Genomic DNA, 13101 nt, shown 5'->3' with positions numbered 1-13101 from the left:
TCTACTATTCTATGGCTTCATTTTTTCACATGTAGATCTTTGACATATTTGAAATTTTTTCGGGTGTATAAGAAAAGGATCCAATTTTATTTTAAAAACAAAAGAGTTTTTAAAACAAATGTAAAATTTAACTCCTAAATTATGAAGGCAGAATATTACTTGGATCATTTATGACTTGCATGTCTATTTTTCCTTAGGAATATTCTTCCAGAACAAATTTGCAATTCTGAAGAAGATGGTGATTCAACCCTGGAACATCTTCATCTTGAAAACAACTATATTAAAACAAGAGAAATATCATCCTACGCATTTTCATGCATAAGATCATATTCAAGTGTCGTTCTTAAACCACAAAATATCAAGTAATTCCACGTTTTTCTTTGTCATTTGTAAATTATACTCACATATCTGTTTCAGTAGCATCTTTCATCAATAAGAGAGATATAATGTCATGTTATTCTTAGTATCATTATGCTAGCCAACCTGATTCGCCAATGCACATAAGAACAACCAAAGACATATCTACAAGGTTTAGTCTTCTAGCAGTTTTAGTGAAGGTTTCAGTCTTACACTCTAGAAAGAGGCCATCTCATTGCACAGTTTTCTCATGAGAATAGGATGTGTGTGCTACTGAACTAGACTGGAAGAATCTGGAACAAAATAAGCATGTCCTTTACAACAGATATTAGTATTGCTATTAGCTAAGAACTCCCTAAGTCCTTTTAAAAATTATGTATATTATGGTTCAAGACCAAGAAGTTGATAACAGGAAAAAATAATAGGTAGAATTTATGAACTAGTGTTCTGTTTATTATTCTACTGTTAAAGCAATAATTTATTAATTTTCTATAAGACCCTATGATACAATTACTGGTATAAATAAACTTAATTATTGTCTTAGCTTTAGTTCCTTCTATTAATTACACGTGTGGAATTGAAACACTACTATAAAGTTAATTTCCTGGTTTTGAGAATTGTACTATGGCTAAGTATGTGGTTATTAACATTAGGGGAAGCTGGGAGAAGTGTATATGTGAATTCTATATGATTTTTGTAATTTTTCTGTAAGTCTAAAATTTCTCTGTAAGTCTAAAAAGTTTAACAGTATTTTAAGATCACCCTCATTATTCTTTGCTCAAGATCAAAAGATTTTATGGGAAGCAGTGGAGTTTGCTTAAAATATATGTTAATTTTCCTTGACTAAACCTTGTAAATGTAAACCTAATGCATAAATTAAAAAAATTTTTTGCTCCTCTGGTCATTGTTAGTACCTCTTTTCTTTGCCCTAATTTGCTCAAATGTATCCTTTTACTCAGTTCAATTTAACATAAAGCTATTAGTATTCACTATATACTAGACCCTAACAAAACCATATAATATATTAAAATTTTCATTATATAATGATCTTTTATCTTTATTTCTAAAGTAATTTGTAAAAGACACATACAGAAACCACATTGACTTTTCTTGTTACTCTCAGTTTTGTACCTTGAAAAAACACCAGATTAGGAACTTAAGTTCTAGTCTTGGCCCCCTTGGGCAGGTTACTCTAATTTTTCAAACTTCAGTTATTCAATCTTTTAATAGTTCTCTCACTATCCTCAGAATCTTCCAGCCCCACTTCACAGAGTCATTATGAGAACCAGAGAATAAAAAGCATCTAGGAAGTGTGGTATGCACGGTGAGTATACTTATAATTGCCAACATTTCATATAAAATTGACAGCAACCAGCATATTCAACCAAAGTTGATTATTATCTGGACAGCTTTCAAAATGTGTAAGTTTGATTTATCCCATTTAAGCTAATGTTATTTCTAAGCCCCTTTTCTTAATATCTAGGTTTTTGAGATTACAAAATGAACAAGAATAATAATATGATACAAACTGTTAGAATCAAGGGTCAAAGGCTTAAGCCAAGTTGCTAAGAAGAGAAATAAAATCCTATGGAACAAAAGTTGAGATTTATAACTAGTTTAGGAATGTAGAAGCATTGCTAATTTAAACTGGCCAAGTTGAATGTAAGAGACAGATGAAAACAAGAAGATATGGTTATTCATTTAATCAACAAGAACCCTTGTGCAATGCTTCTTGCTGTGTGAATATAAATGCATTGACATAAGTGGTTTAAGGCAACCTAAACAGTAAACAAAATTAGTGTCAGAGGGGACTCAAACTGAATAAGGTGAGTCAAAAGAATTAGCATCCTGGACAACACAGACGAATACTGAAACACTCCAGCATTCATTTCTCATTCTGACTTTAATCAGATGTGTCCCAGGTGCTGTTCTACAGAGACAGGGATGAATAGATCAGATGAGGTCTCTGCTCTCTGGCAATGCATACTGCGTTAGGGGCAATAAGCAGGAAATCAAATAGACAATCAAATCAACAGGCCAAGTGTAATGAAGTCAGCAGAACAGGGTGGTGATGCAATGAAGCATGCTGAGTTCCTGAGGCCCCTCTGCCTGGGCCTGGGGGTACTCTCAGCTCGTGGGTTTCTAGAGTGTGCAAACAGCACAAGTTGCAGTAAGACACAACAATCCCTGGAAGCCTTGGAGTAACATCAGGCCCAGGAACACACTGAGACCCTATTGTGCACTCAGGGACACCCTGTTGGGAGCAGAATCTCTAGAAAGGCTAAAAATCAGAATGACTGATGAAAGCTTTGTTTTTAAGTTGTAAGATGCTTTTATTTCTGATTTTATAATTTAAAATATAAAATATATCTAGCATTGAACTTGTTTGCTTTGAAACTTCATCATACTCTGGATAGAAGCTTTAATTCCATTTTTAAAAATGTGATAAATGTCCATATAGCAAACATTGTTCATGATATATAATGTTTAAAATAAAGAGGTGCTCTGTTTGGCTTCAGAAATATGCTGTAATTACTAATACATATGTACACTAAGGAAATCCTGGCCCAGCTATGGTCTGAAAATATTAATGGTGTGTCATCTTTGCACATAAGTACGAGGAGTACTAATTAACTTTTCAATTTTGAGATTTGGCTTATTGTAGATTAAAATATTTCAAAAAGCACTAAAGATAAGATGTGGTTAAAGAAACATATAGCCTAGAATCATAAGGAAATAATTACACCAGGAATCAGGACACCTGGGAGCCCATCTTGGTCTCCAATAATTATGTAGTCATTTTACTTTTCTGAGATCACTTGATTCAATTATAAAATAGCATGCTGTGTGAATATAAATGCATTGATGAACACATCAGTGGTTTTCAAGCATGGCTCATTAGGAGTTCATGGTGCCCTGGGGTGGAAGTGTCCCTAAAGAGGAAGTACACAGACTCTCTTCAGACAAAACAGCTTTGCTACCATCAGGAAGGGTTAGCTGCCACTGTTCCTGCCTGCCTCCCTAACCACCCTTATTTCTTGAAACCAGTAGACAAGGTACTATATAAATGACACATCAAGTTTTAAGAATCATAAGGAATATTCAGCCAAAGTCCCTGGTCCTTATCCTCTGCTCAGCTCCTCCCACACTTTCAGAGAACTTCACTGGAGAGCTCTGGTCTGAAGAAACGCTTCTCAGGTATGCAGATTACAGCTGCCTGGACACAGCCAACCTCTGAGTATGCCAGGGCAAGGAAGTTTAGTAGATGTGTCTGTTCCTTTGGAGCTCCTAGGGTGGGATCAGCCCTGAGCACTTCTGCCACAACCAAAGACTACTGACCTCCAACCTGAAACACCCTGAAAGGCAGTCAGCATGAGTACGTGTTCTGTAGGACAGGCACAACATGGCACAGTGCTGTAGCGTGCACAGACTGGGCTCACATCCTCGTCTCTGTCAGACTGTGTCACTCCCTATGGAGAAGGCAGGTCAGGATGACCCCAGCATCCTGAGGGTGAGTGTGTGGCGCTTGGGAATGACAGGGAGTAGGTGGCTGAGTCTGGACTTAACATGCATCTTCTGAATGAAGACCACAAAGTGAAAAGTCTGGACACCTGAGAGTGCGTATGGCACACCTCTAAATCTGAGGGTGCAGCGCACCTGGTTTGGCAGGTGCTGCCAACAGGAGCGAGAAGATACAACAATCTCTCCTTGGGCTTGTATTGTCAAATGACTCTATACACATCCCTTAGGAGTCAGGCTTGTGAGGTTAAAGTTAACTACTCTTAGGGATGACTGCTTTTATTAACATGGAAAACACCACCCACTACACTAGTTGAAATCTGCCCCTGTTCTGCATGGACACCACTAAGAGCAGTGAGGATGACACCCCATTCACACATAAGAATGTGATTATTCCAATAACTGTTCAAACTATGTAGTATAAACCTTTAAATTCATTGGGAAGTGTTAATAAATTATAATGCTTGTTTCAAGATAATTTTAGATTTGGTAAGTATGTGGAAATTTAAGCCACAGATGATGGGTATATAGCTAAAGGAAAAAATCCCCAATTTTTACTGGTACCACACATTATGTTAAGCATAATGCTGTGTACTATAGGCAAAAATGGCTTCCCTGAATTGACAAATTTAAATCAGGAGTAATAAAGGAAGCCTGTGGTATATATGATACAGGAAATAACTAGCACTGAGTTTGGAGAAGAAAAGATCAACAGGCTTGAGCTGGGCCTCGAAATAGGATTTGAATCAGTTGAGGGGGAAGGAATGACTGACTAAAAGAGGCATGAGCCAAGCATAGTTGAGGTTCACCAGTGGAGGAAAGATTATACAGGAAATAAGAGGCCTGGGACGGCTTGGAAGGCCAGCAAGAAGAGACCAGACTTACTGTGATGAGAAATGTAGTGCACCACCAAAAAACTCTGAAGGGAGGAGTATGTCATGAAAGCAATGGTTTCAGGAAGGAAAAAGAGCCACCACTGTAATAATCTAGAAACAGAATAAGTGGGACCCACACAGCACAGGTGACAGGAAGAAGAAGCAGGAACAGGAATAGGTATGACAGAGAGTTTGAAAGAAAGAAAAAAATATCTACATTCTCATCGTGGAGATTAAGTCTGAGGGCAAGTTTGCCATAATTAGTGACCACCTGTGGTCTTCTGAGGGGCTCAATCTCAGGAGGACATTATGAGCCATGAATAACTGAGAATATATTAAAAATAAAATGAACTGATTAAATGTAAAAAGAAAGAAAGAGAATAAAAGAAAAGAGAAGAACTATTAGTGGATAGTGATCTACCATGTAAGGGACACACACAAAGAGAAAAGGAGACAAAAAGGAGAACTGCTCTGAGTCTCATTGATACTGCTGAGAAGCTGTAAGAAAGGGACAGTTTGGGTGAGAATATGCTGAAGTTGGGCGGTGGGGGGGGGTGTGTGGTCACCATGGTATTCAGGCAGGAGGGTGGGAATGCACTCAGCTGGAGTGGAATCCAAAGGAAAGGATACACATTGAGGGGCAGGTGAAGAGAAGGGCAGGGGAGTGGAACCCTAATGAGCACCAACTTCCAATTTCAAGGGGAGCAAGTACATCATAAGTCTCCATCTGACTTGAGCCATATGATCTGATCTCAAGGAGCTTCCAAGGCACAAGACAAGCTGTGCCTAGAAGCTCAGCTCCCTGGGAAGTGACCCCTCCCTTCGGCACTCGGCATCTGTTCCACCAACCTCATGAAAGACAGATCTGGTATTATGAGTTAGGTCTGCACTGATTATTTCTTTGCATGTGGGGTGTTGTACGGTAAATGGGTGGGAGGTGTATCTTGTTTTCCCCAAAAGACTGTAAAACTTAGAAGAAGAGAGACAATTCATTTCTTGGATCCCTGCATTCTGTGTACAAAGTAGGTACTAAAATGACTGTTGATTCCTCAGTCTAAACAATCAGCTCATGAGTTGTCCAAAGTTGATCTTAATACTACTCCTAAACAAAACAAAAAGAAATCTGCAAAATTTAAGGATTTTTAAAGGAAAAGCAATAAATATTTATAAAGGGTCATAAAATTAATAAGGAATAATTTCTCATTAATATTTCCTGACATGGACATTAGAAGACACAAAGTATATTTTATAAAAAATTAAGTCATGCTTTGACAACTGGTAATACTTAGTAATCAACTGATTGTCCTCCATAACAGCAACTTTGACAATGTTTTCCAAAGCCATCATTTAAACATGAATTACTAGGTTCATAGATGCTGACATAAAAGAATGCAATACTCATGTTCTGCTGTTTAAGTGAAACCTCAAAGGGCTGGAAAAACCCTCTAGGATATCTATTCTATCTCTTTCCCTTATTTAGAAAACAGAAAGTTTCCTCATAGGAGAAGTACTTACAAATTGGTGATAAATGAATTATTCAACTGTCCATAGTTGAATTCAGACTCTCAAATTAAAATTCAAAAATATTAAAAGTACTTATGAAAATAGAAGTTTCTGGCCAGCTCTAACATATACCAGATGACTCCAGAGGCCCTTAAACCCTAGAGGTCTGTGAAACAGGAGGTCCATCTCTTGAAATGAAAAAACAAGAACGAGTATCTTGGGTCTGAACTGGAATCCTTATTAGCTGTGGGCTTGGTCAAGTTACTTAGACTCTGATTTCCAGTTTCCTTACCCATGAAATTGAGGAGAACATCTGCCTACCAAGGCTGCTGGGAAGGTTAAATAAGGTGATGTCCATGACAGTACTGAGCACAAGGTGGACGGCAGATGAGTGTCCATTCCTTCATGGATAGGCACTGGGAAACCAGCAGGTAGGAAGGTTCAGTGACTTGCTCAAGGCTGCCAAGTCTCATAATATGGTAGATATTAATTATTAAAGGACATTGATTCCTTAGATTGTGATATACAGTGGAAAAAGGAGTGGGCCTATTACAGCAGGGCAGGAGTCAGCAAATGCTCTCTGTAGACGGCTGCACTCAAGTGGGACTCTGCAGTCATGTCAGCGTCTCTCTTGAGCTTGGCAGTCTTTGTGCTGTGTCACTGCATGCTCATATCCATCACACAGAACAGAATGAAACTAGCTTAGAACAAGGGCTAAGCAAGGGCTCGAGCCTTACCTGAGCAAGGGCTCTCTAAACACAGAGTAAAACCAGGACTCACAGAATCTAAACTACTTATTGTCATAGATATGGCAATAGTTTAGAAGCAGATTAAAAAAAATCCTGATTATAGGAAACAAAAGTAATTCTAACTTATAAGTGTGATTCACTGTAATAATATAACACCAAAAAGGGAGAAAAACTGTATTTAAAATAGCCAAACTAGAAGAATATTTGATCAGTAAACCTGTCCTGCAGATGGATTCCTACCTCAGAGATAACCCACAAGTGGGTCTACAGGGATACAGTAAGAGTCTGCGTGTAAGCCTTGGCCAGGTGCGGCATGCTCTGGGCAGATGGTTCTCCTGGGGAGTTTAAGTATTTACTATCCTTGTAAACATCAGCTCTGATTAAACCTACTCCAACAGACCCAGAGGCATTTGTGAAAGATTTTCAGAGAAACTAAAATCTACTGTAAACAGTATAGATATATATGTGTATATAGATATATAGATAGATATCTATATATCTATATCTATCTATCTATCTATATATAGATATAGATACATTTCATCCTATATGTCTTAAACAACGCTTTGGCATATTAACGTATTACTCACATGTCATTGCTTCAACATGCTGTACAGGAACAGTTGAAACTATAAGTCATGTTGGAATTTGGTCTGTCACACGCTGTTATGTGCAAAGAGGTGAATGTTTCTAACTAGATTAATAGAGCTTAGTGATTACACAAATAAAAAATAAAGGCATGACTGTTTCTTCTTTGACATTATATTTCCCTTTCTACATGAAAATGGATTAAAAAATTTACAGTCTAGCATATTTTTCCCTTTGCACAAAATATGAAGAATGTGAATCCACACAAGGGAAAGCAGACTGCATTAAAAATAACATATGATTGCACTAAACACATATTAGTTTGGAAAAGAAAAGGAATACATCATGTTATTAGAATGTCATGGTGTGTTTCTAAGTAACAGAATCCCTGTGGTCAAATAAACTTACATTGAACTATCAGCTGATATAAGCAAATCTTTTTATAAATTGGAATCTGCTGAAGGTTCATTTGCTTTACATAAGTTGAGAATTACATTCACAATTACCAAATTTATACATGAACTGTCTGAAATGCTAACTAGTATGTGATACTCAAAATAAAGAATGCATTATAAATTGTAAATCTACTCTAGGTCAGTAGTTCTTAACTATTTGAAGGATGGACCCCTCCCTTTGAGGATATGATAGAAGCTATGATGGACCTTCTATGCAGAAAAATACACATATACAAACATTCTGCATGTATCAAAAGGCTCATAAAACCCATCCTAAATCCTCTAGGGACTCTTGTACAATAGCTAAGAATCTGTAGGTAGAGTAACATCTTAATTAACTTCAAATAAATTTTACATGTAAATATTTCGCTAGAGTTAAAGATAAATCAAAGAGTTAAAATTAATTTAAGGCAAATTGCCTTATTCCCCACAACTATTTAGCATTTATTTAGCAATATTTTTATGGCCATAGAAAAGTTGAAAGAATACAGTGAACATCTACATATTCTTCACCTACATTCACCAATTAATATTTTGTCACCTTCATTTTATCTTTTTCACTCTTTCCATATCCCTGTCTATACATATATATGTATTTGTGGGGTACAGGGGCTGGACCATCTGAATGTAAGTTGCAGATATCATGTCACCCTAGTACTTCAGTATAAGTCTCCTAAGAACAAGGACATTTTCTTACATAACCATGAGACAATGATTACATTCTCTCACATTATCAAACCTCAGAAATTTAACATCGATTCAGTTTCAACATACAGTCCATATTCAGATTTTCCCAACTGTCCCAACAATGTCCTAAATTGCTGTGCGTGTGGTATGTGTATATGTGGCTCAAGATCTAATCAGAGTTCACTTGCCTTTAGTCTCCTATAATCTAGAGTAGAAATTCTCTGCCTATGTGTTTCACCCCTTCACTTTTTGAAGGGTCCAAGCCAGCTATCATGTAGAATGTCCCCTAATATGTATTCGTCTGATTGTTTCCTTACGATTAGATTTAGGTGAAACGTTTTTGCCAAGAATCCCACATAGGTGATGTCATGTACTTCCTTTTGTATCATATCAGGAGGCACAAAATGTCGGGCTGGCGTGTTATTGGTGATGCTGAGACATTGGTTAAGGTAGTGTCTTCATCTCCTTGTAATTAAGAAATATCCTGCAAGGTAAGACTTTAGGTCTGTGTGAATATCTTGCCATCCAATAACCTTTCACTTAGTGGTTTTAGCTTCCATCTTTGCCTAAATCAGTGACTATGTTGGAGGTTGCACAGTGGTGATTTTCTAACTCTGATTCCTTCTGTACTCATTAGTTGGCATTCCTCTACAGAAAAAGCTATGATCCTTTTGGCCCTCTTCCCTCTGTTATAAAAAGGATTTTGCATTTGATGTGCTATAATCCATTGCCATTCTTATTTGAGGTATTCAAACTATGCCTTCACCTAGCTTCTATGTTCTGTTCACAGTCTGCAGTAATCTCTGAGTGCTTTTGTGCCTGCTGGTATGATGAAATGTTGCAGGCACACTTTACAGATTCCCTGGCCCTGATCTATTACTTGACATTTTTCTCAGGGGCCTTGCTCCTTCTAATGAAAAATGGCCCTTAGAAACACAGATCTGGAAGTTAGATGCGCTCCCTGCTTTTAGGTCTTCTTAGTTAAAAGAGCCTGGAAATTTATTTAAAACAAAACCATTACTTGCACCCATTCCTGAAAGCAAACTGACCTTTGAGGCATTACTTAAAAATATTTGATACCTACATTTTTATTATAAATTCAACTCAATCCATTTTAAATGACAATTTATGGCATTAATTCATCTTCAGAGCAAAACATGCAACAGGATGATGACAGGAGCTCAGCCTGCAAGTTGCAGAAGCAAGTCCTTACCAGCACAGGGTATAGAAGAATGGGAGCTGAGAACCAGGAACCAGAAGCCCATTTGAAGAAGGTTGCTGCCATGAGCTCAGCCAATTGCTGGAACTGCACAGGAATTCAGGGCCGGTTTTGTCAAACTGAGTTTTTAAGATATGGTAAATTTAGACTTTGATATAAAATTTCCTGGTTTTTAAAAATACCATATGCTCCAAACAAACCATATCTGTGGGCTGAATACTGCCCATGGGTCATGATCTACTGTATAAAGTCAATTCTCATTATAAACCACAGAGCCTAGTCCACCATGAAGGATGCTTGAACATTCAAAACAACCCATAAAATCATATCAAACCCATGAATTCACTTCTTTCAGAAGTTTTTGTGAATGCCTACTATATACAACCTCTGTTATGCATAAAGAGCATACATTATTTACATCCTAGGATTTGATGGTCTAGAACATTCTTGAACTAGGTATTTGGAAGGCACATCCCCTCGTTCCCTCAGGGTTTCCCTGACAATCCCCCATCCCATTTTGCTTTTCTTCATGGCACTTAACACCGTTCTTTGAATAAACGGATGGACAAAATTTTCCTTGTAATTTCTCCTATGAGAGACTAGTACACAATCCATTCCAATGTACTCAGAAGGTTAAGGTAAACAGGGGAGGAAGCACCAGATACCAGCTGACAAACATCATAAAACTCAATCGTCCTAGTGATACTTGAGCTCGGGAAGGTGTCTCATGTGACCACAGTCACCCCTACTCCTCACCCATTGGAGTTTTAATTTGCATGAGATGATTTCTAAGGTCCTTTCCAGTTCTCATTTGTTTGGGCTTTGACCACTGTTCTCCATTTCTACATTAGCAGAAGGTCAGGAAAGGGTCTTAAAAATTATATGCAAGCGTGGCTTAAGCAATTTATTTTTATTTCCATCATGATTGGAATATACTGGGCCATGCAAGAAATTTGTGTTGATGTTCCTTTTATGCAATCAATGTTTCTGTTCATAGAATGTCAGTAGAGCGAATATTACTTTTCTAATTTTGAAACTTATTGCAGTTTATTAGTGCAGATTATTAACTTAGTGCAGATTATTCATGATTCCCAAAGACACTGTTTGATATAGTAACACTAATTCTCCAGTATTTAGACCAAGGCCCAATGAGGCAAAAGCCAAACAATAGAAAACAAACATGTAGAAAAGAATTAGGTCCCCTTCATAGGACCCTTATAGGAACCAAAAAAGGAAGATTTTTTCCTCACAATACTCTAAGGAAGAGGAGGTACACTGATGTGTCTGGAATGACAACCCGCAAAGGTGTGGAGAAAAAACTCCAGTTTATATCCAAATGGTGTGTTTGTGCACGCTGGGCTATCTCTGCAGTTGTGAGGTAAAGCTTCCCACCTGCAGCTCCAAGACTGTGGGAGGGGTTTTGGGCCCTGGGCTGTACCTCTAGTCACAATGTCAGCAGAATAGGGTGAATAAGCCAGAAAGACCACCTGCATCTTGGCATTATACTCCAGGGCCCATTTCTTTCCTTAAGCCTTCTGACTAAAGAGCACAACAACATGCTGGAGGAAGATAAGCTCAGGGCTCACAAGTGAGGAGAGGAGAGAGGCTGCAACACATCTTTAGAAAAACAATCTCATAGGAAGTGCCTCCCAGCTCTCTAGACAAGGTGGCAGAACCCTGCCTAGACGGGTGGTCGTGGGGCAGAGGCCATGACTGAGAGGTGAGGAGAGGCTGGTAGAATGATGTGGGAGAGGAACACTGTGTGAGCACAGGCAAAGGTAGAGAGTGGGAGGCACACATCCCACTGAGAGGAGGCGCTGCCACTCAGCCCCAGCCAAGTGTTGCCATGCAAAAACAGGAGCCACCCAGTGGCAAGGCTTTACTTTATCAAGAGAAGTTGAAACTTCATAATTTTTTTTTTTTTTTTTTTTTTTGCAGTACGCGGGCCTCTCACTGTTTTGGCCTCTCCCGTTGCGAAGCACAGGCTCCGGACACGCAGGCTCAGCGGCCATGGTTCACGGGCCCAGCCGCTCCGCGGCATGTGGGACCCTCCCAGACCAGGGCAAGAACCCGTGTCCCCTGCATCGGCAGGCAGACTCTCAACCACTGCGCCACCAGGGAGGCCCCATAATTTTAAAAAAATATTTATTTTATTTATTTATTTTTTTGGCTGCATTGGGTCTTCATTGCTGCATGTGGGCTTTCTCTAGTTGCAGCAAGTGGGGGCTACTCTTCGCTGCGGTGCACGGGCTTCTCATTGCAGTGCCTTCTCTTGTTGCAGAGCACAGGCTCTAGGAGCGTGGGCTTTAGTAGTTGCAGCATGTGGGCTCAGCAGCTGTGGCTCACGGGCTCTAGAGCACAGGCTCAGTAGTTGTGGCGCATGGGTTCAGTTGCTCCACAGCATGTGGGATCTTCCCGGACCAGGGCTTGAACCCCTGTCCCCTGCATTGGCAGGCAGATTCTTAACCACTGAGCCACAAGGGAAGCCCCACATTTTTAAATATAGAGCAATTCTACCTGACAGAAACACATACACATGAGCCTCAAATGACAGATAAAGGAATGCTTAAAAGTTCATAGCTACACTCCAAATGGAAATTAACCCAGTTGAATGAATATATATATATATATATATATATATATATATGAATATACATATAAAATATATAATTTCTGGCATATTCATACAGAAGAATGTTATATAATATGGGGATACCTTGGAGATATTGCGGGTTTTGTTCCAGACCACTGTGATAAAGTAAATATTTCAATAAAGTAAGTTACATGAACTTATGGGTTTCCCAGCGCACTATACTGTGATCTATTAAGTGTGCAATATCATTCTGTCTTAAAAAAAAGAACAAAACTTAATTTAAAAAAAAAAAAAAAAAAAAAAAAAACTTAATTTAAAAGATTTTATTGCTAAAAAATGCTAACCATCGTCTGAGCCTTCCGCAAGTTGTAGTAGTAATATCAAAGACCACTGATCATAGATCACCATAACAAATATAATAACAAAGGAAAAGTTTGAAATATTGCAAATTACCAAAATGTGACACAGAGACATGAAGTGAGCAAATGTTGTTGGAAAAATGGCACCAATAGATTTGCTCGACACAGGGTTGCCACAAACCTTCAGTTTGTCAAAA

At 38.4% G+C, this 13101-nt stretch overlaps 2 protein-coding genes across 3 annotated transcripts in view; one reads left to right on the top strand and one right to left on the bottom strand.

Moving 5' to 3' along the window:
* ECM2 (extracellular matrix protein 2) overlaps nucleotides 1–412 on the top strand; it is a 35626-nt gene extending 35214 nt beyond the window's left edge. For both annotated transcript variants that reach the window (XM_065879189.1, XM_065879188.1), the window contains one exon: nucleotides 198–412. In XM_065879189.1, the coding sequence (XP_065735261.1) occupies nucleotides 198–366 (169 nt within the window). In that variant the 3' untranslated portion in view covers nucleotides 367–412. The remainder of the gene's footprint in view (nucleotides 1–197) is intronic.
* The window catches only part of CENPP (centromere protein P), a 231673-nt gene that overhangs the window by 89556 nt on the left and 129016 nt on the right, over nucleotides 1–13101 (bottom strand). The gene's annotated exons all lie outside the window — the stretch shown is intronic.

Source organism: Phocoena phocoena, chromosome 6 (assembly GCF_963924675.1).
Source record: "Phocoena phocoena chromosome 6, mPhoPho1.1, whole genome shotgun sequence".
In the NCBI taxonomy this organism is placed as follows: Eukaryota; Metazoa; Chordata; class Mammalia; order Artiodactyla; family Phocoenidae; genus Phocoena; species Phocoena phocoena.
Note: the sequence above shows the minus strand (reverse complement) of the source record. Positions and strands in the feature narration are given on the sequence as shown.